We start from the raw sequence: 27,468 nt of genomic DNA, 5'->3' as shown, positions 1-27,468 counted from the left end.
AGAAGCAGACATGCCTGACAGACGATGATGAGGAGGAAGATGTCCAATGGCAGCTCAGGCTGATGTGGCGATTCCGACTGGAGACCTGTCCGGTACTGCAGTGCGACGTGGCCGTGACTTACTTCAATGGTAATTTAAAGCGGCAATGTCCGGACCCCGCAGGCTAAATGCTGGGTCCAGACGTTGCTGCTTAAATTATGGACATCTATGGCATGATTTTTTTGCATTTGTAGATTTCTGAGGTTGTTGCTGACATTTGGTGTAAGTTTCATAGCCACATTAAATACATATTTACTGATAAAAATGTTGGTGTTCAACAGATAGTTGCAACCAAATTTCATTAAAATACATTGTTTGTGCAAGTCCATGTAAATAGTCACGTAAGATAGGGCTCTATGTGATCACATTGCAGATTCTGCATCTGTATGTAACACCAGTTTATGATTGTTCAACAAAAGCACATGCTCAGGATCAATCTCCAAACAGATCAAAGATCTTAAAAAATATAATACAGCCATACATGAATAAAAGTTTCTAGTTATATTAAAGATAAGTCACATTTTATAAATAAGAAAAAGGAGTGCTAGGTCACAGTTTGGTGTATGCAAAACATAACATACTAGAGTGATTGCATTACTTTTTTTTATTTAACATCCACATTAATCAACATGGTAAACATTTGAATGTCCTTTGAAAGTTTCCCAAGGTATTTAATGGTCTGTAAAAGGTCCAATACCACATCTTAATTAAATCTAAACATCTGGTAATATGGGGAAAAACAATATCTCCTTTGCTGCAATGTTCCAGTGTTTGAATTCACCTAACTATACACAGTATGGTTACCTAGGAGACTGCAGAAGCTTTAAACATATGTGCACTACCAACACCTAATTCAAACAAAGAATCTCAAACACATGCTTTCAGAAAAGGGATATTTAGTGTCTGGGTAGATGAGGAATATATATGTATAAAAAGTTTAAGGTGCATAGTGTTTAGCTTCTTTATATTCACCTGTAGGGAGAATCAATCAATATTAGCTGTAGCACAGTTGGACTGGGATGTCAATACTGGCCACATAAAAATGAGTAGTGATATAAACAACTTCAGATAGTAATGTCAAGTTACATGGCAAGGTGCATTCATTGACTACTTCTGTCTCTGCATTGCAATATTTTACAGTAGTGCTTATTCTGCACTCAAGTTAAAATTTACCATTCTAATGATTTCCAGAATAGGTAACCTGACAATTTGATTAAATCACTAGCACACAAAGATAGGTTTTTAAAAGAAAAAAAAATAACTTTGCTATTGTGGGGGAAAAAGGAGGACATTTATTTTTAAAATGAAATTTTCAGAAAATGAAAAGATGTGTTCAGATAGAAAACAAATAAAAAATAAAAAAAAAATCTAAGAACAGCAAAATGCTAGCCGTAAGTAAAAAACAAACAAACAAAAATACCATGCAAATATTTGCAGAGTGACTCATGATTTGCCCTACACAAACAGAAACCATTTTTTTTTGGATTTTTATTTGTTACAAATCTACCAAAACATGGTCACAAAAGGTGTTAATCATGTTCATCACTTCCAAGCTGTACTGTATATACGAACAAATTGTTATCTTTAATGGACTTAAAGCAATGCAAGTTTCAATAACGACCTACAAGAGAAAAACAAATAAAAAAACATTTAAATGTTAGCAACAGAATTAGGTCAGATTCATTTTACATACAAAAAAAAAAAGCCAGCTAGCACCGAATTCTAGAGGCTAGGAGTTAACTAACTACTCTTTTTGTATAAATTATGCTACACACCTGTGCATTAAAAGAGAACAGTTCAACATTATGTCAACAGAAACTTGGCCTTCTTGAACCTACTTAGTTCACAAAGGGGTTTATAAATGTGGCTTATTCCATAATAGAAGATGCATTCAGGAAAAAAGAAAAAAAAAAAAAAATGTTGGAGACTAGGTTTGAGAGCAAAAACCTATAAACCATCCAGTTACCCCACAAGAGGCAGAGTTCAACTCTTGTTTAAGGCAATATTTGATTTTTAAAGTAGCCAGTTATCTGTTAAAATGGGGAGAATTATACTGGTACATATATCTTAACATCTGGCCTTTCTTGTAAGCCACTGCAAGGTTATCATCCATCCCTCTTCCTAACAAGCTCAATAGGAAATTAGGGCCCTTCCTATTTGCTACATTCTATTTATTAAAAAAAAAAAAAAAAAAAAAAAAGAAGAAAAAAAGCCAACTTCACCATTCAATTAGATCTCATAACTAACATTTTATCAAAATGTTTTAAAGAAATTTGTGTAGTGATCGGTAGTAAAAATCGAAATCTTTTATGCCTGCGATTCAGAACACATTCTTGTTTGTGCAAAGTACACAGTCTGACAACACAAACTGGAACAACGTCATCCCTGATAAATTACAAATGGCCTTACGAGCAGAGTAAAATGATACAAGTGGTCCTGAAAAATGGTTTATATTTAATTAGAAGACTGCATGCAAATGGATTGCTTTGAATTGTTAATTTATGACATGCACTCTTGCTCTCAGCTTACATCAGTTAGTATTGGTAAAATCATGGATCTAATTTAATTCTAAATTGAGTTCACATACATATTCAAACCAATTGGTAAGAACAATGAACATCAGCAAACTAGTTAATTCTGAATTAAAATTCTTAGTACAATTTGGCCAGTAAACAAATCTCATAGTAGAAAGCAGAGGTCCAATATCCAGCATCCCTGGTGCTCGAAACACTGAGGCCTCTGCAACTAATGATAGGATACTATTGAAAAAACAAAAAAACAAATTGACACTTGTTTTACAGAATAGCTGATTAAATGGCTGCACCAGCAATCCTACTGGATGCTCTTGACACAAAAGTTTCAGGTAGAATCTAAATAAAATATTCTTATAACGTACTCTAGAGGAATAACTGTACTTTGGAACGGAGACAAAAACCACACAAACAAAAGCAACTTACGTGGAGAATATGAACGAGATCTGGATCGAGATCTATATCCACCTCTACTATAGTATGGCGAGGGAGACCGTCTCCTACATTAAACAAAAAAAACCTATTCCATAAATTGTTTGAAAGTAGGCTAGCTAAATAGTAACCATTTCCACATAGCTAGTAAATGGTTATTACATTTTTCCACTACAAGCCCCCACCCACCACAAGAGAAGCGTCAATATTTAAAAGAGTTACCTAGAAAACTGATCCCTGTCCTGTCCACCACGCCATCCTCCACCACCGCCGCCTCCTCCTCCTCCTCTGAAACACGAGAGAAAAATGCAAAAATAATTATTATATGTGTGATCTATATATATATATGTGTGATATATATATATATATATATACACTAACAAACAGATATACACTGGCGCTTACAACCACAACGTAATCACAATAGTGCAGTATAATAAATAGAAAAGTTCCAGATATGAAGATAGCTCAAGTGTGAGCGGCAGCCACGGGACCTGTAGCCAGATGGTTAATCCGGAAAATGAAGACACTGTAACAGAAGACAGGCGGGGCGCCTCAATGTGTATTATCACTTATGTAACGTGAATAGATGTAATAACATGCGTACCATAAGGTATTGATAGGTCGTCTAATCAGAGAGTGATGATCATCTTCATAGATTATTCCTCCCAGTTGTTCAAGTAATGGACAATGCAAAAAACAGAGCACAACATAGAGTAGCATTGTCAGGATGTGCAATCACACCACCTGTGAGGTAAACACCACCTATGGGGCTTCCTTATCGTGCAAAAAACACTAGTGCCCAAGAGTCAGCAGTTGTAACATATAGGACACCCATGCGTATCAGCCATATAAAATATATGCAAATAAAAAACTGCGTACCAGATAATCTCTCCAAACTGACATGAGATAAGTTCTTTAGGTCATGAGTTGTGTGATCCCTCTTTATTGCTCTTATTAGATATCAATCTTTAATAATAGGATGTAATTACAGTCATTGTGAAGTCAGGTTGATCACGCATATTATGTAGTGATCATGTTCTCCATATCTGGTATGTTATCACCAGATTTTAGTTTATTAGCCATGGATATTAATTTGATCAGCATGCATTTATGTGTATGTTTTTATTTATGTTAAGTATTTTTATATATTGTATTTGTATATTGTGATAATTGTTTTTTTTTTTTTTTTAAAGTTTTATTTTTGAGAAGGTCAATAATGAGCATCAGTCCAAGACAAAATCTGTTACAATCAGGTTATGCATGTTCAGGGACTAATACAATCATTGTATATCATAATAAAAAGAGTTTTGATATTGACCAAGTTTTAACTATAAGAATAGAAGCAAGAAGAGACAGAAAAGAAAGGATAGTCAGAGAAAAGTGGGCAAGATAGATTAGGAGGCAGTGTGGCAGGCCTCCAAAAGAAGAAAAGAAAAAGTAAGCAAGAGGTAGAAGAGAAGTGTGGGGGAGGGGGGGGGCAGGGGATGGTAGCAGGTTGAGGGGGGATATCAAGTGGAATGTTTTAGAGGAGTCATAGAGCAAAAGGAATTTGGATTTGAAAAAATGACATCCACGGCTCCCAGACTTTGTTGAATGATTTAGAGGTATTGCGCAGTATGCATGTCATAAACTCCATTTTGTATGAGTGCCAAACTCTATTAATAATTGTCTGCATAGTAGGCGCGGAGGGTTGTTTCCAATTAGTGGCAATTTGACACAGTGCTGCAGAAACTATGTGGCGGAACATTTTTGTTTGATGTTTAGTTGCGGATGGAATCCCAAGTGGGAGAAGGAAAAACTTGGGAGAAATTGGGATGTCAATCTGTAGAATCCGAGATGCAAAGTTCCGTAGTTCCAACCAGAATGGGGCAAGCTTGGGGCATTGCCACCAAATATGGAGGAAGGACCCTTCCGACGAACATCCTCTCCAACATGAGCTAGATGAGTCCGGAAAGATTTTTTGTAATCTGGTCGGGACCAAGTACCATCGATAAAGAAGCTTATAGGCATTTTCTTTCAGCTTCACACAGATTGAACTAGAGGCCGTGTTGGCTTTTATTTCATCCCAATCTTCCCCATCCAAGGGACCCCCCAGATCCTCCTCCCAGGCTCGCTCATGGGAATCTTGGGTGTCTGAGTCAGGGACTCTCAGCTCTCCATATATACGAGATATAAGGCCATTGGTAGAAGATCGCCGGAGAAAAAGTGACTCGAATGAGGTCAACGGCCTGATTCTTAAAGATGATTTAGTGGTGGAATGAAAATTTCTTAGTTGCAGGTATTGAAAAAAAAAAGTGTTGGGAATATTGAATTTGGTTTTTATGTCTTCGAATGAGGGAAATGAAGCGTCTGTAGTGATATTATTAAGATAGTAAACATCGTTCCTTTTCCAAAATTCAAAGGACGAAACTATACGGCCCGGTGGAAAATCTGGGTTATCAAAAAGAGGAACAATTGGACTAGTAGCCGGGGCGAGATTAAACTTTGAGTTTGCTCGGTCCCAGAGAGAGCGAATGCGATACAATTGGGTGATTAAGAGCGGACCGAGGACGTTTAGTGCGAGGGAGCCACAGGAGAGAGGAGGCGGAGGAAATACCTAAGCTTTCGGTTTCGATCGAGACCCAAACTCTGGAGGAGCCCGGGGAGTTCCATAAAATACATTGGGCAAGTTGCGCTGCCAAGAAATAGTTTTTAAAATTGGGGACTCCCAAACCGCCCTCCTGCGTCGACCTTTGTAGGACAAGGAGCCGAACTCTTGGATGTTTTCTACCCCATATGAATTGTGAAGTATAATGTTGCAAAAATTTGAATACATAAGGGGGGATGCGTATGGGAAGGGCTTGAAAAAGATATAATAACCTGGGCAAAATGTTCATTTTGACTGAGTTGATTCGCCCTATCCAGGAAATGAGGTTTTTACTCCAGGTTTCTAAATCAGATTTAATTTGGGATAGTAGTTTAGGATAGTTAGCTTGGAAAGTTAGCTTGGAAAAGCTGACTATATTGTTCAGTTATGTAGACGCCTAAATATTTTATCTTTTTTTGGTGCCATTTGAAGGGGAATTGTTGAGTGAGAGAAGATTTCATATTTTCTGTGAGATAGAAATCCAGAGTTTCTGTTTTTTGTGTGTGATAATTGTTTTTAATGCCTCTATAGATGTTATATTCGAGTGTGTCTGACGCTATGGGAATTATACAATGAGAGCGATTACATTTCTTAAATACACAGGCTTTGTTAGGATAAGGAGAGGAAATATTCTGATATAGTATTACTCTCCCATTTGGGGCGTATATATATAGCTCCATCAGATTTTTTTATCCGCACTGATCCGTTCAGTGTTTCTGTTGAAATCTATAAAGTTGTTTTGACGCATGTGCGGTGAGTGGCGGCAGCCGCGCATGCGCCAAGATGGCGTCTGGGCTCTATTTAAAGCCCGCAGTTTATCGGTACATACATCTGCTGTTTCTTGCTCCTGAGGAAGTCCCGTTTTACGGGGACGAAACACGTTGAGCCTATCACCCTGCATCCATTTGCACTCCCTGATGTAAGTGCATATATTTATTTTTTATTAAAGCGCTATTGTAATATTTACACCTATCTCCTGTCATTATTGCTGCCAATGACTGAGACTGGAAAAGAGGGATCACACAACTCATGACCTAAAGAACTTATCTCATGTCAGTTTGGAGAGATTATATGGTACGCAGTTTTTTATTTGCATATATTTTATATGGCTGATACACATGGGTGTCCTATATGTTACAACTGCTGACTCTTGGGCACTAGTGTGTTTTTTGCACGATAAGGAAGCCCGATAGGTGGTGTTTACCTCACAGGTGGTGTGATTGCACATCCTGACAATACTACTCTATGTTGTGCTCTGTTTTTTGCATTGTCCATTACTTGAACAACTGGGAGGAATAATCTATGAAGATGATCATTACTCTCTGATTAGACGACCTATCAATACCTTATGGTACGCATGTTATTACATCTATTCACGTTACATAAGGTGCCCCGCCTGTCTTCTGTTAATATATATATATATATATATATATATATATATATATATATATATATATATATATATATATATATATATACACATATACACACATACATACATACATACACATATACACACACACTATATAAAAGCCTAGTGGCGTGTGTGTGAAAAAAAAAACAAACAAGCTGCAGCGCCACCTGCTGGGCAGAGTTATACACTGACCTATATATTTCTTGAAGGAGAAGTGACAATTGGGAGTGGTTGGTGGTTGCCGAGGGTGACAGTGGGGAGTTTTTAACACCTTAAGTAGCTTGATTTGACTAGAATGCATGAGTATCATGCACGGGTTAACTGACCTACTAAATTCTTAGTGTGTGTGGAAAAAAACCCTCAAAGGGCTGAAATTTGGTATACTGACATTATTGACGAGTTGAGGGGTCAAACTAATTTTCGTGAGGTAATTTTACCTCATGAACACACGTGTACAGTGGCGGATCCAGGGGGGTGCGATCGGGGCTGACGGCTGCACAGTATGTGCAGGTCCGTTTGGCATCGACAGTGTGCTGCCCGGCTAAACACAATCAGAGCAGCCGGGCAGCACACTGTCCCTGCCCGTCACTGCCGAGCGGACCTGCACATACTGTGCAGCCCCAGAAGTCGGAAAGGGGGCGGGGCCTAAATCGCCCCGGGGAACAAACATTTTCTAGACCCGCCCCTGCATGTGTAGCAGCGTGTGTTAGTGCCTGTGGAAAAAACTATTTTCTCAGAAAGGGCTCATCCGAACGACCTGAAATTTAGTATACTGACATTTGACAGCAACGCTCTTCCCCTGAGGAGGCCTGGGCTACAAATGCATGACAAGAACCTTTTTAACACCTTAAGTAGCTTGATTTGACTAGAATGCATAAGTATCATGCACGGATTAACTAATATAATATATATATATATTTTAACACAAAAAAGAGAAGCGCCAAACCTAGTGTGATAACATCAAGGCATGAGTCACATCCAGACACTCTGGAGTGGAGGAAACATAATGATTCGTTTGTCATAGGTTATTTTCCCTCAGATATTTCAACACCTAATTTCAATATGTTCTGCCTTTTCAGTCAATAAGTGGCATTTGAATATATAAATATATTACATGCGTGATAGGGACAACCAATTTATAAGACAATAGTTAGCCTCTCAAGGGTAGATTTCTCCAGGATTAAGATAGCTGTTTAAAACAAAAACTGCTTAGCTAGACTCAATATGAATAGAGATAGGCTTATTAAAAAGGATAAAATCCGTTTTAATTACAGTCTAAAATCCATAAAAAGCAGTAAAATGCCCGTACATCGGGTACAGTAAAACAAGCTTATCTGTATAGAAAAGCGCATGCAGGGGTCCCCTCAGATCCTTTTGATAAAGTCTCGGCTGAGACGAAACGCGTTAAGGAGGTTCGGAAGGAGGTCTTGTATTCTGGTGGAAGCGGAGGCAAGGAGGTTCCTGTGTGCCAGCTCCAGAGAGTTTTTCTGAGGGGACCCCTCAGAAACTTCCCTTTACAAGGCAGCGCCGCTTTAAATTTAAGCTGCGTAGACGCCGATCTCCCGCGAGTTGAGAAAACCGGGGTATGATACATTTACCCCCTAGTAGTTTAAACAAAATAAAAATAAAAATACCTACACCACTGCATTTAACCCTGTTTCAGGGCAGGCCTTGTACGCTCTATTGCTACATATATTTACTTTCAGTAAGGTGCCTTAGACTGCAAAGGGTGTAAGTGCAGCAATAAGATGGGTTTGCAGAGTCGTAAATGCTTCTGTGATCTGTTCTAACCCTTCAGGCAGCACAATTATCTCTAACTTTTGTTGAATTCAGGAAAAATCAAAGTGAGGAATGGTTAAAAAATATTAATCATGAATGTAGAGCACCTTTCATTAAGCTTTACTTTTTAAAAAAAATGCAAGGGGAAGTCAGGAATTGAGCTGTACTTTAATATTAAAGCATGCATAATTAGAGAATAAAACATTTGCAGCAAAATTTACGATATAAAACAGGTTTCACAAACTGAAAATGAAATTAAAAATATAAAATTCCCATTAGTATAGTATGTACCTGTAAGAGGACCTGCTGTAGTACTCCCGATCATCATAGCCCCCTCTTTCATACCCTCGATCATAGTAGTCTCTACGACGAGAACTGCCACTGAGTAAAATAAGTGAAGGGAAAAAAAAAGAATTATATATAAAATATCTCTATCTTATTGGGTAAGCTTAAATCCATAATTTCAGTACACAGCCAGTTATAAACATCTAAGAAATCGAAGGCTAACAAAACCATTATATGTAGAAAACTTAAGACACAGTAACTTCAAGTTTAATTACTTAATGGTGCCTGTGACAAAACAAGTTTGATAACACCTTTACCAGTCTGTCCCTCGTTTCTCAGTAAATGTTTAGCTTTACAACATGCACTTTTTATAGTCCTGTTTTTTGCTCCCCAGCTCAACAGTATACAACTGCAGAGTTGAATCACATGTGGCTAAGTGAACATTGTAGCCATGCCTCTATAAGAGACATTCATGCTACCCATTGTAAAAACGTGTTTGTTGTTAATTCACTGATGCGGTTATGCATTGTTCTCAATTTGAAGCCAGGTGGGTTATGGGTAAAGATCAGGTGGTTTCCAGGATTCAGGTGAGGGGGCTAGAGCTGCATTCAGTCTCACCCTCCTTCCATTAGAGGAAACATGAAACAGCTGGGGACTCTCTGACATTACAAAGTAGTGCAAAAGGTTAATTTCAGTAGGGGTTTCCCCCACCTCCTATCTTTGGAGGTGGCAAATTAATATCCATGACTAGTCCAGACATTTTGTCTGGAACCCAGCAAGGGAGCTTCAGTTTAAGCACAGCTCATCTCCACTCCCCCTCCAACCCCCTGATCCAGCACCCACCAATGTTTAAGAGGGAGAGAGCAGTTTACCCCAGGGAGGGGAGAGCACTGTGCAAATTTGACCCTGGATATAAATAAGGAGCCACTCCAAGGGGAAAGGGGTTGTTCATTCAGATGATTGATGGCTGGACGCTGCAGAGTGCCTGGTTTGAATTGCCGTTCCCTACCAGTGGACTACATCTGCAGATCTATGGACCAGGTACAGGGTAGGCTTCCCTGGCACCAGTGTGTGGCCTGCCAGTGTGAAGTGGGCAGATTTGGGCCAGAAATAAATCCACACACACTAATATATATATATATAAATATATACACACACACACACAGTGTGGGTGTGTATATATACACACACTTAGTGTTTTTGTATTAGTCTGAAGTTTACTTAATATGTTTAAATAAAATCCTTTACAGACGTGTATTTAATTGTTTCCGTTTCTCAACCAATTATTTTTGTTATTCTGTACTATTTGCAGTCCTTTAAATCTACCATAGTTATTCTACATCTAGACCTTTCAGTGCGCTTTAAGAATGAATATGTCAAAATTTACACGGTCACCATTTTGAGTTTGGCATATTCAGTCGTTATATCGTACCCAATCTTCTAGGCCAAGCCACTAAGATAGCAATAAGTAATAATCCTCTTGCAGTAAAATAAGATTGATACCTCTGATTGACGATTATACAATGGCAACTCTATTAAAAGAGGATTTATGTACTTACGTTAAATCTGTTTCTCTGATTCCGTCTGGGGGACACTGCTTACCATGGGAGCTTGGGAGTTAGCAGTACTAAAGTTTAACTAGTTAGGTGCCAACAGACCCCTCCCGCCTACAATCCCCCTGCCTCTTCCTGTTCAGTTAGTTTTAAAAAGCCCAAGGATAAAAAGGCCAGTCAAACAAGAGCACACAAAAAAAAAAACAGAAGGGAGGGGTCGCAGTGTCCCCCAGACGGAATCAGAGAAACGGATTTAACGTAAGTACATAAATCCTCTTTTCTCTTTCATCCGGTCTGGGGGACACTGCTTACCATGGGGACGTTCTAAAGCAGCCCCCTAAGGGTGGGACTACTCTGAAAATCCCGCTCGTAGAGCACTACAAGCGAAATCTGCATCAGCTGATGCGAAAACATTAAACTGATAAAATTTTGTAAAGGTGTAGACAGAGGACCAATTGGCTGCCCTGCAAAGCTGGTCTGCAGAAGCTCCATTCCTTGCTGCCCACGAAGCCCCTACCGATCTGGTGGAATGGGCTGTGAATCTCTACGGCACAGGACGGTTAGCCTTTATATATGCTTGTCTGATGGTAGACGTAATCCATCTTGCGATGGATTGTTTTGAGGCTGGCCAGCCTCTCTTATTAGCGTCATAAAGGACAAACAGAGAGTCAGTACGTCTAATTTGGGAAGTTCTTTTGACATATATGCGGAGAGCCCTAACAACATCTAACTTATCCATAGATTGTTTATTGAAGATGAGAAAACCGGGAATCGGAGGAAACAGGTATCCCAACCTGAACTCCCATGACATAGTCATGACATCCACTGCCGCCGCTAGGGGATCTCTTGCGCAATACCTTGGAACTTTCCTGTTGTGCCTGGAGGCCATGAGATCTATGTCCGGAAGACCCCACTTCTGAACCAGAGGCTGGAAGACCTCCGGGTGGAGTGACCACTCCCTCGGCGTCATCAGGATTCGACTTAGATAGTCCGCCTCCCAGTTTTCTATTCCTGGAATGAAAACGGCTGATATTGCCGGAACATATAGCTCTGCCCAAACTAATATTTGGGCAGCTATATCCATGGCAGCTGCACTCCTGGTTCCTCCTTGCCTGTTGACATATGCCACGGCCGTAGCATTGTCGGACTGAATTCTGACCGGGTGGCTCTGAAGAAGGGACTGTGCGCCCCTGAGGGCCAAGAGAATGGCCAATTCTAATACATTGATAGGGCCGATTCCTGAACCGACCAACGTCCTTGGAGCCGGAGGTGCAGGATTACCGCCACCCAACCTGTCAGGCTGGCGTCCGTCATGGCTATGATCCATGACCATGGAGCGAAGGATCTGCCCACTTTCAGGTGATCCTGAAACAGCCACCACTGAAGAGATTCTCTCGCCCTCGGAGATAGGGGGATCTTCTGAAGTTCCAGGTGTAGGTGTGATCCTGACCACTTTGACAATAGATCCCACTGGAAACATTGAGAATGGGCTCAACCGAAAGGAATGGTCTCGAAGGAGGCCACCATCTTTCCGAGAAGCCTCATGCATAAATGCATTGAGGGGCTTGGGGGAAGACAAAACCTGAGTAGTTACAGTCTGAATAGAGCTGATCTTCTCTACTGGGAGAAACACTTTGTTTGCTGGTGTCCATGATGAGTCCCAGGAAAACCATGCGCTGACACGGAACCATCTGGGATTTCTTTGAATTTATCAGCCAACCGTGGCCCTCGAGAACCGCTCGGGTGAGGGATAAGTGATGAAGTAGGCAATTCTCTGATGAAGCCCTGATGAGTAGGTCCCTGCAGGTGAAGACATGCCGCCATTATTGACATAAAATTTTTAAACACATCTTATATCTATATATATCTATCTATCTATCTATCTATCTATCTATCTATATATATATATATATATATACACATATATACACACACACACACACACACACACACACACACACACACACACACGTAGGGAGACTATAATGTAAACCCTTACTAGCCCAGTTTGTGCACAGCAAAACAGATGTGTTTAATAAATCAGATACTTAGCCCATAGGCCACAAAGGGGAGAAGTCCAACAGCAGTATCCTGTGCCTGCTCCCTCAGCTCTGTTCACTCTTCCCGGGCTTCTCTTGGAGCCAGAACGCTGGGATAGACCATCTCTCTCTGGAAGGAGGGGGGAACTCTATGCTTTAGCTACCCCCCCTTCAGTAATGCCGTCTCTGCAGCGGAAGATGACTTTGCAAAAAAAAATTCTTACTTGTGATGGTGGCAGAGTAGTGGGAGTAGTGGAGACCTCTAAAACTGAGGTCTCTGCAGCGAAGATACCCTATGTATGAGGGGGGATTTTGGTATAGCCCCCTTCCTCCTCTCTCCGTAGCGCCGACTGAAGAAATCCAAGATGGCCACCGGACATCTTAAGTATCCGATAACCGGCGCTCTATGCCTGTAATGGCAGCGCCGGTTATCGGGGAGGCTGGAGGAGTGACAGCGGTCCGTGAGACAGCTTGTCACTCCTAAATCAGGCACCCATTCTTACTTCTCCTGTCCCTGTCAGTGAGAGCCGCTGGCTCTCATCTGACAGGGGAATGCCTGCGCTGCACAGCTGTGAGTGTGTTCTCTATAGTAGAACACACTTCAGCACTGCCACCTGAAATAGAAATGAAATTCAAATAAAAGAAATAAAAGTTTTAAAATTTACTCTAAGTACTAAAAAATGGTGCCCAACTCCTGGGCACACCTAAAAAAAACTGGACAGGAAGAGGCAGGGGGATTGTAGAGGGGAGGGGTCTGTTAGCAGTACTAAAGTTTAACTAGTTAGGTGCCAACTCCCAAGCTCCCATGGTAAGCAGTGTCCCCCAGACCGGATGAAAGAGAAATGGTAATTATTGCAAGCATACCTACTACATAATCATATAAAGAAATTCCTATAATAACAATATTTATACATTAATTCCTTAAACTCTTTATGTTTGAAAAGGATATATATTTAGAACAATTTCTTCTTTGACTGTTATTGAGCAACAAGAAATTAGTTACATTTACATAAATTCTGATTACATGCTTATGGGCAGAATTTAGAGCGCTTAGCAATACCTGTCCTTAGTTAAGCATATTCCACTCAAAACTGAATTTGCTCAATGACCATATCTGCGATTGTCAACAGCAGCAATTATTCATAATTTTTTGTTTCTGAATAAGAAAATTCTGTACCTGTGTAAGCATTAGGCTTTCACAATATATCCCCAAAATAGGTTGAAGATCCATATATTGGTCTATTTAATAAACACTTTGGCCATTCCAGCAAAAATTGGAACACTTCAGAAAGAGCACAGAATGGCCGGTGTAAAACAGAACCCACTAACATTTAATAAAAGAATCCTTTGTAACCTGTTTTGTTTCAGATTTCCTCTGCTGCAGCTGCTATCTGAAACCATTTCTCCCAGCTTATAGTTCTATACCTCTTTTCCAGTAGGTTTGAGTCACAATTTCCCAAATGAAGTTGCTTGGCGACACTGCTGCACCAGCACCTAATATATGGTAGTAGTGCATGGGCAATCCTTACCTAGTGGCCAGGACAGCTACAACCAGCTGTATCTTGCAGTATCTGCAAACTTGAGGCTTGCGATAACCTTCATCTGGTTTTGGACAAGCATTTAGGAGCCTAAGGAAAAATGCAAAGAGCAGCCCCTTGGTACTGTAGGGCCCCTCCAAACTAGAGCCCAACAGTTATTAAATTTTATGAACAAACACAGGAAGTTCAAGCTTGTTCACATTTGAAGAGCCCATTTTCTTTAAAGAGCACCTCCCTCAATTTCAATTAAATGTCTGCAGCCATGTTAGCAAAAGAAAGAAACACCATGACTATCTCGCTCATCATCTACCTCACACACAATGATATGAAAAGCTACTATCCTTAAATAAAGGAAAAATCTAAACAACTCACTAGGTTGGTCGCCCCATGTATATTCCTGGTGTAGGTGTATGGGGCCTCTTAGTTATTGAGAAATCGACCCGTATCCGTCTTCCATCCAGTTCCATTCCATTGGCACGCTCCTTTGCCTGCAAAGATATAGTTTAGTGATTATTCTTGAAACCAAAAAGTGAAAAGCCCAGGGAAGAAAAGTAGTAACAGAAGGAAAAAAGAAAAAAAAGCTATCACACTAGTTTAATATAAAAATGTTTTCATTTACTACTTCCTGACTTAAAGGATCCCGCCATTTATAAACAATCTAATTAGAGCTCATCCCCACTAGCATCAATTTCATGTGTTTTAATGGTGTTAAAACCATTAGTACAACACATGTAGACGAGTCTGAAAATGGAATCAATTGTTTTAACCCACTTGTGCTGTTGTCCTGTCCAATCACAAGGGTTATCCCTGGCATTTGCATTTTTAGTGCAAAAATGAAAATGCCAGCAACAGACCATGTGAGATATAGCAATGCATTCATTTTTTATGAACAGTAAAAGTTTAAGCTATGTTATACTCTCTCCCCCCCCCAAGAGAGAGCATGGAATACAATATTTAATTCTGATATATACATGGGGGACATTTTTCATTGTAACCTTTAGCACAAGCATATTAATTACCTAAAATTATTATCAGATTTTGGGTATAGCAATACTAAAATGCTTGAGTAGTTTGTTGTAATTAAGCAGCAATAAAACATTTAAATGAGATCTACAGGAGAGCAAGCAGATATCTTTCTCTCTCAATATCATCTCTCTCAAACACTGCCCTTAAGTATAATTTTGGGTGCACTGGGTTTCAAATTTCGTAAGATTTCAAGAGAACTTAAAAATGAAATGTTAAGCAGAGATATACTTAATATGAGTAATTAAGCCATCATTTACCATAATCAACCTTCAGTATGGACAATATTAAGATCTTTTCACTTAAGCACTACGTACGAAAATATAGTGCTTACCTCCTTTGCATCGTCAACATTTTCAAAGTATACAAATGAGAATCCTCTCGAACGTCGAGATTGTTGATCATACACGATGGAAACATCTGCTAACGGACCATATTTTGAAAATACTTCTCTTAAATCACGCTCTGTAGTATAAAGACTTAGACCAAACACACCCAGGCAGCAGTTGGGATCAGGATTGGCCTATAAAGGAAACAATAACAGATATAGGTTAGTGTGTGTGAGTGTGTGTGTGTGTGTGTGTGTGTGTGTGTGTGTGTGTGTGTGTGTGTGTGTGTGTGTGTGTACACACAGCGTTTAACAAAATAAAGAGTAAAAACAAAGTTTTTAACGGACCCTGTTACCAACATGGCGTCTACGATTTGACATAGGAGAGTGACTATGGCTGTGGCGTCTTCGATAATCTCTGCTATATGAACGGCTTCTAGATCTTCTATGAGATCTTGAACGAGTACGAGATCTTGTATAGTGCCGACGAGAACTTCTCCTTGATCTAGATCTAAAAGAAAACAAAAAGAAGCTATGGATAAACAGTACAAAACCCCACCATCAATCTGGGTGCAGAGTAAGAGACCGAGAAATACATACAAATGGAAAAAACAAAACAAAACACACAAACCTTGATTCAGATCGTGACCTTGACTTTGATCTTGAACGCCTGGACCCTTCTTTCGATCGCGATCGTGCAGGAGAGCGATTGGGAGAATGGCTTGCAGACTTGCCAGAGCGCCGGGCACTTCCACTTCTTGAAGCAGATCGAGATTCCTGAACACAAACATAACATTTACTAGAATAGCCAATAAACACATTTTTTCTTCTTTTCAAAACTATTACAATAAGCACAAACCCCTTTGAAGATGAAAGATGACATCGATTTTAAATAGTCTTTAAAAATGTGTCTGGATAAAAAAAAATCTTTTTAAAATTATGTAATTTTTCCATTTTACCTATTTGTTTTCCCCTGTATGCACTCTTTAACAGATAATGCATGCACTTATTTTGAAAAATATACAGGGACACAGAAACAGACTAATAATTACTTAGCGTAGAGCTTTATGATTCCAGATTACTTCTTATCTTAACTTCATTTTTATTTCTTTCTTCATTCTTCATTTTCAAATTCTGACTTCTTTTCATCTTCCCCACTTCATACACATTTCTCATTATTCTACAAGTAGGACTTCAGTTCTGATAATTAGCATGCATACTTTATTTTTTTCAAATTTCAGCTTCACTTATTTCTTAGCTTCAAATAATTCTCATTTAATAAACGTGTCAAATGAAGACTTCTGTATTTTCCTTCTTCAATATTAACCTTAACAGAGAAAGAACAGGATGGAGTTTAAAATCTTCAGGATCAAAAACTCAGCGACAAAGCCAACAAAAAAAAAAAAAACAAAACATTCTGTATGCCAAGACCACTTTGAGCTTCCCAGATTATTCGGACCCTTAAACGTGAGGCTATTTATATTTTTGTTATCTGAGAACTTGAGATATTTACATTATAAACGAATAGCCCCACCCCAAAAGAAAAAAAAAGCCACAAACAAAAAAGTGCTTTTACTTTTTTTTTTTTTTAAAGTGTTTTTACTGCAGACAACTTTTCAATTCCAAGGATAACCCCAGCCAGAGATAAATTACAACAGGGACCCCTCTTGAACAGGGGGCTGACTAATAGCACCCCTGATGTTCAGGGAATATACTAGGTCACATTCACATATGCTTAAGACCAACATGCTACAAATAACTCCACAAAAACAGAAAAAATAAAGAAAAAACAACTAAGCAAACACCTTACTAAAAACGTATTGCCATTGTGACAGGATGAAACGCCTATGCCACCCTGTCTGTTGCTGGGAACCGGCTGGGCTTACTTTGCCACCGTTCCCTTTTGTAATCCCAAAATCGCCCTTTTTCCGCAGGGCTTATAGTGCTTCCACCACTGAGCTCCTTCTATGGCACTCAGAACCACGTTCCTTCTGGGTCACTGACACTGCTAGTGCACCTCGTTGCTGGTGTACCCGGGCTGGTAACTCCAGACCTCTTACTATGGACCCGGGTTGCTGTGAATGGATCCCCCCTGGCCTATCACACTAACCAGGTTGCATGGGAGAGAGGTGGTACTGGGAAAGCTTGGGTCCAAACCTCAGACACAGCCAAAGAACAGATTAGATTTTGGTCTAATCTGTAGATAACAGGAATACAGCTATATTGAAGATGTTTCCAAGCAGGTCTTTGGTTTATTTTCTCTCACCCTAGCTGAAGGTACCAGGGTATCAGGTCAGATGAAGTCAGAAGAATGATACATTTCAGTGTACAAGTCAGAGCATTTATACCTTTCAGACACATGCCATTTTTAGCATCAGGATATACTTTATTTACACAAAAATAAATGTAACTACAATTCAAAACCACTAATATTTATACTTGGCTATTAAATTCTTAAGATCCAGGAAATTCACCGCAAGGTTTTTATTTCAGAGACAGGACACTCAAAAAGGTCTGACTGGCATGAATACTTCAGACAGTCGCCGAATACACATTTCCACAGAACAACCCACAACAAGCTACTTCCCCAAACCACAATACACCAAAGGCTTGGTAAACACAGGCTCATTGTATCTGATATATACATCAGAAATAGGCATATCCTATAGCAAGGTTAAACAGAAAAAACAACTTCTGGTCTCAGAGATAACGACTTCCTATCTTACAATAAACCAAAATAAGTGCCCTGCGCTATTCGGTTTAAATAAATAACTTTTGGTATAAAAATGTAATAGTGATCCAGTCACACCCCTCTACTTAAGAAAGCCAACAAATTTAGTTTAAATAAATACTCCCTAGTTATATATAGTTATTACAGTTGAGAACAAAACATGTTACTTAAGTTTAACCTATCATTAATGCAAAAACCTAGTTAGAACTAAAGGGGGCGATGAACAAACTGGCAAATCGCACAATGAAAAAAGCACTTATGACAATTATCGCCAATGCTGAGATTTCCGTACCATGTTCATTATTAGCCCTGTGTTTACATCGAATAGCAATACCAGTTTTTGTGGTAATGTGTTCTAAAATTTCCTTGCTTTATCTATACAGAACCACTTAGCAGCTAGAGATTAAGAGGCCTATTTAGTAGTACATAAACCATGTGTGTCTTGATCACTTATCAATAACTTATTTGTGGCTGGATCATGTAGAAATAAATTTATTGTAGAAATGTATTTCAATCAGAGGTACAGGCACCAATGTATAATTTGAAATGCACTTATCGTGTTACATTGGGATGCATTTTGTATGGGAGTGTCATTGTTTGGGTTTGTAAATTTGCTAGAGGAAGTCTGTTTGCTGATAGCAGGATATGCCAAGTCTTTATGTGAAGTAACAAACACCGGTTCAGCCTTTATACCCAGCAGGGGGCCACTGTCTGGTGTGGCTGCATTTCAGATAATGCAAGCATCAAGTTTTGTACAGTAGTGTAAATATTGTTAGCTTTGCATTGCAAGTAAATCAGTGTTTGGGAAACGTATATCGTAGACTGATACTAAAAATAACTCAGACCTCAGGGGGCTGGCTTACCCTTTGAGGCTGTGTCCAAACTGTATAAAAAGAAAGACCTTGTACACTGAAATGTATCACCATTCTTGTCCCATCTGACCTGATCACGGGTACCTTCAATCAGTGTGACTGCAAATAAACATCACTTGCTTCAAAGACCTGCTTGAAAACGTCTCATGCTGAAAATCCTGTACCTACAGATTAGACTCAAAATCGAATCCGTTTCCGGCTGTCTGAGGTTGCACCCAGCTTCCCAGCACCACCGCTCTTCCTGTTCCTCAGCAGCTCTGGCCCGTGTGATAGGCCAGGGGGGATCCAGCCACAGCAACCCTGATCCATAGTAAGTGGTCAGGGGTACCAGCGAGGGGGTACCTTAGCAGTGAGAGTTACCTAGAAGGAACCCTGATAGTGGATGCCGGTATGGAGTCCAGTGGTGGCAGCATTTGTAAGCCCCTCCTACTGCGGTTAGATGGCGCATTTGGGATAACAAAAGGGAACGGTGGCAAAAGTAAGCCCAGCCGGTTCCCAACAGACAGGGTGGCATAGACAGTCCATCCTGTCACACCATGGCAATTTGCGATAGTAACTGGAGGGGATAGACCAGTGTTGGCTAACCTGTGACACTCCAGGTGTTGTGAAACTACAAGTCCCAGCATACCCTTCCACCAATAAGCTGCTATATATTGGCAAAGCATGCTGGGACTTGTAGTTTCACAACACCTGGAGTGTCACAGGTTAGCCAACACTGGGATAGACAGACTACCGCAGTTTAAATGTAAATCAAGTCTTCGATAGGAGACTGTTCCGATGAACGCAGTGCTCCAGGATCATATTTACAAGAATGAATCAGAAAAGTCATCTGTCACCATTGCAATGACAGATAATTAACCGGTCAAACCACATTAATATATAGGCCCCTAAATATCTTTGTACGAGGTGTTAGGAAGCTTTATATACATTTTCATATGGAGTGTGTAGTGCATAAACAACACTGCCAGCAAGAGTACAGAAACAAAGCAGAGCAGCATTAGTCTCATGCAACACAGCCAGGAGTCCCAGCAAAAAGTTGATAAGGGTGGAACCAAAGGTACAAAAAAATAAAATCTTCAAGACATGAAGTCATTTTCAAGACAGTCCAAGTAGTTTCAGGCAACCCATTTCCAGATCAGTGGATATTCATCCTGCTGTTGTAAAAAATTTGTGCAATAAGAATTCCATTTTGAACACACTGCATAGAAGTACACCAATTTATACTTGGTCAAAGATACAACCATGTTAGTAATGACAGTATGTTAAGACGATTGCCATCAAAATTGAAGCCGCTCAGCCTTCGGGGTCAAGCTAAGCTTTACAGAGCTTGCTCCAGTCCACAGTTCCCATTGAGAATTATGTGGACTGCAGTATTCCGGGTTAAGATTTTCTTAAAATGCCCCGATACTTAAAATTGTCGGCATCATTTGGAAACAGATACTGCTGCATGGTTTTAGGCTTGATAAATAGGCCCCTAAGTCACATCATTGTAATTATTACAAATTAATGAGAATAATTGCACTAAATAAAGATTAAAATGGATGGTGAAGCACAGCAGATTGGAAACAATGGCATGGCTAAATATTCTCAACTGTAGCGTTTCCCCAACAATTAACTTGTTCTAATGTATTAAGGAGGGCATTTAAGAACTCCGACTAACAAATGTTCAAACTGAATTGATATGTTATACTGCAATCTCTAGCTTAATTTTCATATTTCCTTATTCTCCAATAGAAGGCTGCAGATCAGTCAATTATATAAGTGTCATAGGGAATTTGGTAATTACCATTGATTATAGAAAATTAAAGCAAGCTTATTCCCAAGACATTTAAAAAAATATAGAATTGTGGCAACATATACATTCTACCCTCTGGATGCTACTAGGAAAACAAAGCAAAAACGACAAATAAAACCACGCCCAGAGAGTCCTGTAAACACAGCACCCAGTATAGTTGCCAACACCTGAGCTAAGCTACAACCAGTCCTGTCCTCTCCTTTGCAATTCTTTATGTCCAAAACAACAAAGAGTATTGGGTGGGGGAAGATAGAGCAGAAAACAGGGCATGTTGCTCGTGGACATAGTTGCAAATTCCGCTTATAACAAAGTGGAAGTGGGACTGTTTTTCCCCCAAGTTGCAGGGATTTTTCCCTAGTTGCAGGTTTTTGGGCTTTGCAAAACACATGTGTCGAGCTCAGGTCTCCAGAATACCTCTTATAACTTCGACAGCTTCTCCAGGAAACACCATCGCTTTAGAACAGGGTCGTCCAACCCGCTGCCCACAGGCCGCATGCGGCCCAGCACGCCTATAAATGTGACCCAGAAGGAGTTTTGGTTGTGGCAAGGGGGCAGCACTGTTAATGGGAAAAAAAATCCTGCAAAAAAAAAAGAAAAGAAAATACTTACCTTGCAGTCACATCAGCTGGTACTCCGGCTCCCTCCCTTGTCTCCTCCTCCGTGATGTCATCACGCCCAACATCCATTGCGGAGCTCATCACAGAGGAGTCACCCGCTCGAGAACAACAATCAGCAGTACAGAATTGGAGAAAAGAAGAGGACAGGAGAACAAGCCGATTAAAAGGTAAGTTAAGGGGGATTTTTTTTTATTATTTCAAGGGACGCTGACCAGTGAATAAAAGTCACCTGGTCCTGGAGCATCATGGACCTTATCTCCCTGCTACATACCTCTACTTGTAATACTAATTATATATTATTCTCTTTGGTCCATTATAAGTTGTTATCCCTTAACTAACATAGTGGTGTAATTAGCAAAACAGGTCACAATTTGGGGTCACAGTGATGTATATGTCAGGTACCGCAGGCCTGGTCAGGGCACCCCGATATACAATGCCTGGCTTAAATGCACTTTATTGATATTGCATCGAAACAATACAAAAAGTGATTATAGTATAATAACTAGAGAGGATTTTTTGAACAGGGCGATTGAAAGGTAAGTATAGGGGGATTTGAAAAAAAAGTGATTATATATATATATATATATATATATATATATATATATATATATATCACTTTTTTTCCTCATATATATATATATATATATATATATATATGTTAACTATGTTTTCTATGGTTTTTTGGATGATCAGCTATCGTTATTGTTAGTGTCTTATGTGCGGCCCAAACCAACTCATCGTCTTCCAATGTGGCCCAGGGAAGCTAAAAGGTTGGACACCCCTGCTTTAGAACATTGCACCGTTCTACCAGCCAAACAGCGCACAGCCATATGCTCCAGCCCCCGCTGAGAGGGAAAACTCTAGCCAATCAGAAGTGTTTCACCGCATAAATCTCCTTCTCAATCACAGCCAAGCTCAAAAAGCAGTCAACATGACACAAAACTACGACGACAAGTAAATTATCCAAGCCCAACTCAGGAGCTGTGTGCATTGTGCCAGCTGACAGATGCTTCATCCAGGTGCTTATGTCCAGGCTCCAGAGAGCATCACACTGCTATATAGTATGCTCTATGGGGAGAGAAGGGGGATGAAGATTCAATTGGCCACGGTCCTGTAAAAAGTAACATGTCCAACTGTACACACTTTTACGGTAATAGTGCACTTAAATACTGTTATTACCATAGTTTTAACGCCAGCTTTTTACTCAGAAAGCCAGGTTAAATTTACCATAACAACAGTAATAGGTTTAGCACAGTGATGCTCTGGGGGGAACCAAATTCCTCCTTATGTCTTATGCGGACATTTACATACTGCTGGGGTTACCACTGTAACAGAGGGCGAGATCTCAGCAGAAGACACAAGCGCTCCCTACCCAGCTCCCTGATTATAGGTGCACCTGCTGCATCTCGCTCCCTGCACTCCTCTTAATGCTTTATGTCTGCATCTACAGCTATGCACATTAGTGTCTTGAATATGTCTGTGTAATACACACACACATATATATTATATATATATATATATATATATATATATATATATATATATATATATATATATATATATATATATATATATATATAGTGGCAATTGGGACACCTTGCCACTTTTTTTAATAGAGGAAAGAGTGGTGGTTTCCCTGGGTAACCACAGCCTCAAGGTGCAGAGAGGGGTAAATCTGCACGTACACACACAGCAGGAGACCAGGTGGAGCACCTGGTCTAATTAATTAAGGAATAAGCCAGAGCAATGCCTTAAAGGAAGCTTAAAAAGCTGGGTTTGAGCTGTGTGTGGGAAACTGGTGCCAACAATTGGCTAGTAACCAGTTAAGAGACCCAACTGTGATAGCCAGTTTAGGACCATGGGACTGTGTTTATATTTGTGAATATGTTTGATTTGATTGCTGAAGACACTGCCAAGATTGTTTATCCATCCTCGTTTCGTCACAAAGTGGTTCAGCATAAACCTGTGTGTGGAGCCATCTGTTTACACACTTTTCACAAAATATTATATATATATAGCAGTTTATTATTAATAATTGTTATATGAAGGGAGCTCCTTGTTTGTGAGGCAGGTGCTATGTAATAGTTTTGGTTGGATCCTGGTCTAGAAGCCCAATTGCTGTGTGTTGTCTTCTGCTTAGTGATAGGCGTTAGCTCCTGGGTCTTAGTTTAGGAGTGTCAGTGATGGGTCATGCTTCAGGATGAATGCCAGTCTAGGTGTATCAGACCTGGATAATAGCTCCTCGTTGTGCCCCAGCCTAAGCATCTAGTGGCCTTTACCCCAGCGCCTATAGATGGAAATTGTGGTGAAATTGACCAGTGTCGTCTGATGTTTTGATGTCTGCATCATAACTGGTGTAATTTGTATAATTCTGCGAATATTATGGGGATGGTGGGGTGATTCATTTTAGGGGTTTTATTATTTTAGGAAAAATGATTAATAAATTATTTTATTAAAGTAATGTGGTTTGAAAGAGGGTTGTGTTAATTATTTAATCTTTTTTGTTGCACTACATGGCTCAGCGAGTCCTGGGTGTCAGGACATGCCAGCACTTGTAGCAGTAAGGAGGAAAATCGCACAATTTTTTGCAGGCCCCACCACTCTAGGGAATCCAGCCTCGTTCTGAACAGCCTGGGGTTGGTTTGACATTATGGCACCTGCCGCATGTCCCCTGTTAAAGTGCCAACAACCCCAGTCAATTGGTCTAGTGATGGTTTCAGTGAAAATTGGGGAACCTCACCCATTTCCCCCCCCCTTGATTTCGAGGAAACTAACACTAGGCTGGCAGCACTAGTTCTTAACATTAGGAGGGGGGACCCCAAGCTTTTTTTTTTTTATCTATTTTGTTACATGGTAAAGAGCCGGTGGATCAGGCATCTGTAATGCCTTCCAGTCCGCCGACTCAGCAGGCATATATGTACCTGCAGTGCCTGTATACTACAGAAAACATGCGCCCAAATTCAGCAGAGATCTGTGGCTTGCTGAATTCGGGGGCACCCAAAGCCTAAATACAGGCGTCAAATCCTGACCACTAGTTGCGCTCTGAATGTGTGCCCTAATGAATCAGGCCCATAGAAAACAATCTACAGTTGACATATCTATGCTTAAAAGGCCTTCATTCCTCATAAACAAAAATGATAGAGCTGTTTTGCGAAAATAAATCAATGCATGTAAATTTATTTGTATTTTATTTTTTTATCAACAGGAATGTATATTAAAGTGGAATTTATACTTTATTAAAATTTATAAAATTATTTATAGTATTTTCAATTTATAAGTGTAATAGTTGATTTTTCTCTATTGAAAGCACTGGGTGAAAAGTTAGTGCCAACTAATGGCAGAAAATGTAAATGCAGACAATCATCCTTTCTTTGATCATCCGTTTAGTACATCCCATTATGCTGCCCTTGACAGTTGAGAACACCAGAAGCCAGTTATAATGGTGAAGAATATAGGTACGGTAATAATGATGCACAGGGAGGAATGAACAAAATGTAGTAAGTCAGAAGCAAAGGAAGATGTACATCCACATAAAAAGAAAGGATTCCCCAAATTTAGGCTGAAGAAATCATTTCTGTTAGACACATTGGTTTCCTGGGATTCACACAACTGTGTGCTCCTAAACTAGGGCCTTTGCTGGTCATTTACTATGTATAATTAATTCTTAATGGATACTCACCTAGGGGCACATTTATCAATGTTCGTCAAAAATGAAAAATAGTTATCAATCCTTATCGCATGGATAAGGATTGAACTATTTCTCAAATTTATTAAAAACGGAACACAGAAACAGCAGTTCCCATAAACTGCTGTTTCCGCGATAAAAAAAAACACAAAAAACAAAACAAAACACACTTACCACGCCTCTTCGGAACGCGATGTCCACGGATCTCCTCCAGGTCCTCTTAATTCTTTACACTGGAATTGCGAATGGCAGTTCTTCGAACTGCACATGCACACAAACATCCCCGCTCTGTTGCAGAGAGAGAGCAGTGAGTGACAGGGAGGGATCACAATGCTCTTCGGAGCAGAGCTGACAGCACTGAAAACTTTCATTATGATAATGTACGTTAGCTTCACATTATCAAGACAAGCTGCCGGAAAAAACTTTTTTTCTGAACTTGTTAGATTGCGGTTGAGAGCAATGGTGACTGCTCCCAAAAACGAAAAGGAATGCAAAGCAGCAGATATCGCGACGCACCCTTCTTAAATATGCGGGACACACTCTAGGACCTGGATTTCATGGTAAGTGCACGATAGTGCACTATCACTATTTCTTAAATATGCCCCCTAATCTTTCTCACTCCTACATTTTGTTGTTGGTCAAATGAATACTAAATTGCTAGCTCCTTATTTTTTGAAGAAATATGTTTATGTTTGCCGTTTTTATACTCAGGTCCATAATCCAAAAAGTTATCAAATATAGGAATTAAACAAAAGGGTATATAACTGTTGCTTGTTATATATATATATATATATATATATATATATATATATATATATATATATATATATATACACACACACACACACACACACACACATAAATCAAGACTTTTCATACAATCACTGCTAAACAATTCATTGAGTAGCAATGTAGGGCAAGAGGTTATTTTTATATCAACTTAAGTTTATTTCAGACACGGTGTTTCAAATGTGCCTGATCAGCTCTACAAATGTTACTACAATGAACAAAACACTGAGTAAGCCGCATTTAGAAAAAAATCCTTTTGCGAATTAAATCGTTTGAACGTAGGCAAAGTTCCCTGCGACACTTGGCTGAAATGGGACAAAGTATGGTTTGAATAAATGGCAAGGATTTAACCATTCAATACTCTGTAAACTTTACTAACGTGTAATGTTCATGGGATTGCTGCAAGGAGTTAATGTTTACTGCACCTTTTAACGGAGAGATATAGATATATATATATATATATATATATATATATATATATATATATATATATATATATATATTTTAGATAGACATTGATAATTGAAATTGTGGATGCTTTGGGGTTTTGTAAACAAATCTATAAATCCATGTAACAGCGCGAGACCAAATAACAGGTCGGGAATTAAAACTAAAAATGGACCCTTAGAGAAGAAACGACACAATAGGCAATTGTAGAATATGGCGCCACAGTAATACGTTCTGTAATGTTCCCATTTAACAAAGCGGTGGATTGCTTTAAATTACACTTCAAACCCAATGTGGATAACTTCATAAACATAAACTTTCCTAAGCAAATGCATAAACAGCCACCCAGTTTCCATACCGTAATAAGCGGTTATCTCCATTAATTCCGGGCACCTTTCCTAATTTCGTCACCCATCGAAGCCATTTTGAGAAAGGAAAATATGCGCGCAAAATGGCGGCGAGCTTCGCTAACATTTGACACGCCGTTAGGCCTTTCAGGAAGGCAAATAAACGAATATATACATGATACTGACATAAGTTCATCAAGTTTCTGCTTGAAGGGCAGAATATAAAACGCAATTATTAAAATGTCTACACAGTGGCACAGTACGTAATAATGTACGTCTGCCACTAAAAGTTACATTAAATTACATCTTAATCGGTCTTAACCACTTGCTTCTATCTGTAAAGTAAGTCAATACAATACAAACTAAATAATACTAACCCGATCGCCATAATTCTGCTCCCCGCTGTCGCTCATCTTCTCTGTTCGCTTACAACCGACAAATGACCACCAGTTCTCAGGAGATGAAAATGCTGAAGGAGGACTGTGTTATAATGAATGTGTAACCACGAACCAGCCCACGCCCCTCCTTCCTTGGTAACAGTAATAGAATGTGTAACCACGAGATAGCCCACACCCCTCCTTCCTTGGTAACAGTA

The 27,468-nt window shown here is 39.6% G+C and overlaps 1 protein-coding gene and 1 long non-coding RNA gene across 6 annotated transcripts in view; one reads left to right on the top strand and one right to left on the bottom strand.

The window, feature by feature from the left end:
* Nucleotides 1-628: 628 nt before the first annotated feature.
* On the bottom strand, nucleotides 629-27,364 carry TRA2B (transformer 2 beta homolog). 5 transcript variants are annotated; one of them, XM_075179986.1, is made up of 11 exons: nucleotides 27,251-27,332; nucleotides 26,885-27,017; nucleotides 16,686-16,917; nucleotides 16,222-16,367; nucleotides 15,939-16,101; nucleotides 15,597-15,785; nucleotides 14,612-14,727; nucleotides 9,116-9,205; nucleotides 3,225-3,290; nucleotides 2,997-3,070; nucleotides 629-1,660 (listed from the first exon to the last, which is right to left on the bottom strand). In XM_075179986.1, the coding sequence occupies exons 3-11, from the start codon at nucleotides 16,764-16,766 to the stop codon at nucleotides 1,650-1,652; spliced, it is 936 nt and encodes a 311-aa protein (XP_075036087.1). In that variant the 5' UTR covers nucleotides 16,767-16,917; nucleotides 26,885-27,017; nucleotides 27,251-27,332; the 3' UTR covers nucleotides 629-1,649. The 5 variants fall into 5 exon arrangements, with proteins under 5 accessions (XP_075036087.1, XP_075036088.1, XP_075036086.1 ...); XM_075179987.1 differs by lacking the exon at nucleotides 26,885-27,017 and adding an exon at nucleotides 25,465-25,578 and having other exon boundaries at nucleotides 27,251-27,329; XM_075179985.1 differs by lacking the exon at nucleotides 26,885-27,017 and having other exon boundaries at nucleotides 27,251-27,350.
* Nucleotides 25,755-27,468, top strand: part of LOC142097815 (uncharacterized) — a 74,118-nt gene continuing 72,404 nt past the window's right edge. Inside the window, exon 1 of the long non-coding RNA XR_012678250.1 lies at nucleotides 25,755-25,850. This is a non-coding gene — a long non-coding RNA (uncharacterized LOC142097815). The remainder of the gene's footprint in view (nucleotides 25,851-27,468) is intronic.

This window comes from Mixophyes fleayi, chromosome 7 (assembly GCF_038048845.1).
Source record: "Mixophyes fleayi isolate aMixFle1 chromosome 7, aMixFle1.hap1, whole genome shotgun sequence".
NCBI lineage: Eukaryota > Metazoa > Chordata > Amphibia > Anura > Limnodynastidae > Mixophyes > Mixophyes fleayi.
The sequence above is the reverse complement of the archived record's forward strand: the minus strand, read 5'-3'. Positions and strand labels throughout refer to the sequence as shown.

Bases quoted from the DNA above. Each gene is read 5' to 3' on its own strand.
- TRA2B (XM_075179985.1), bottom strand. From the start codon at position 16,766: ATGAGAAATGTGTATGAAGTGGGGAAGATGAAAAGAAGTCAGAATTTG. The intron at 16,368-16,685 runs GTTAAGATAAGA...GTTTGTGTTCAG, and splicing joins AAGAAAGAAATAAAAATGAA to GAATCTCGATCTGCTTCAAG. The intron at 16,102-16,221 runs GTTTGTGTGTTT...GTTTTCTTTTAG, and splicing joins AGGTCACGATCTGAATCAAG to ATCTAGATCAAGGAGAAGTT.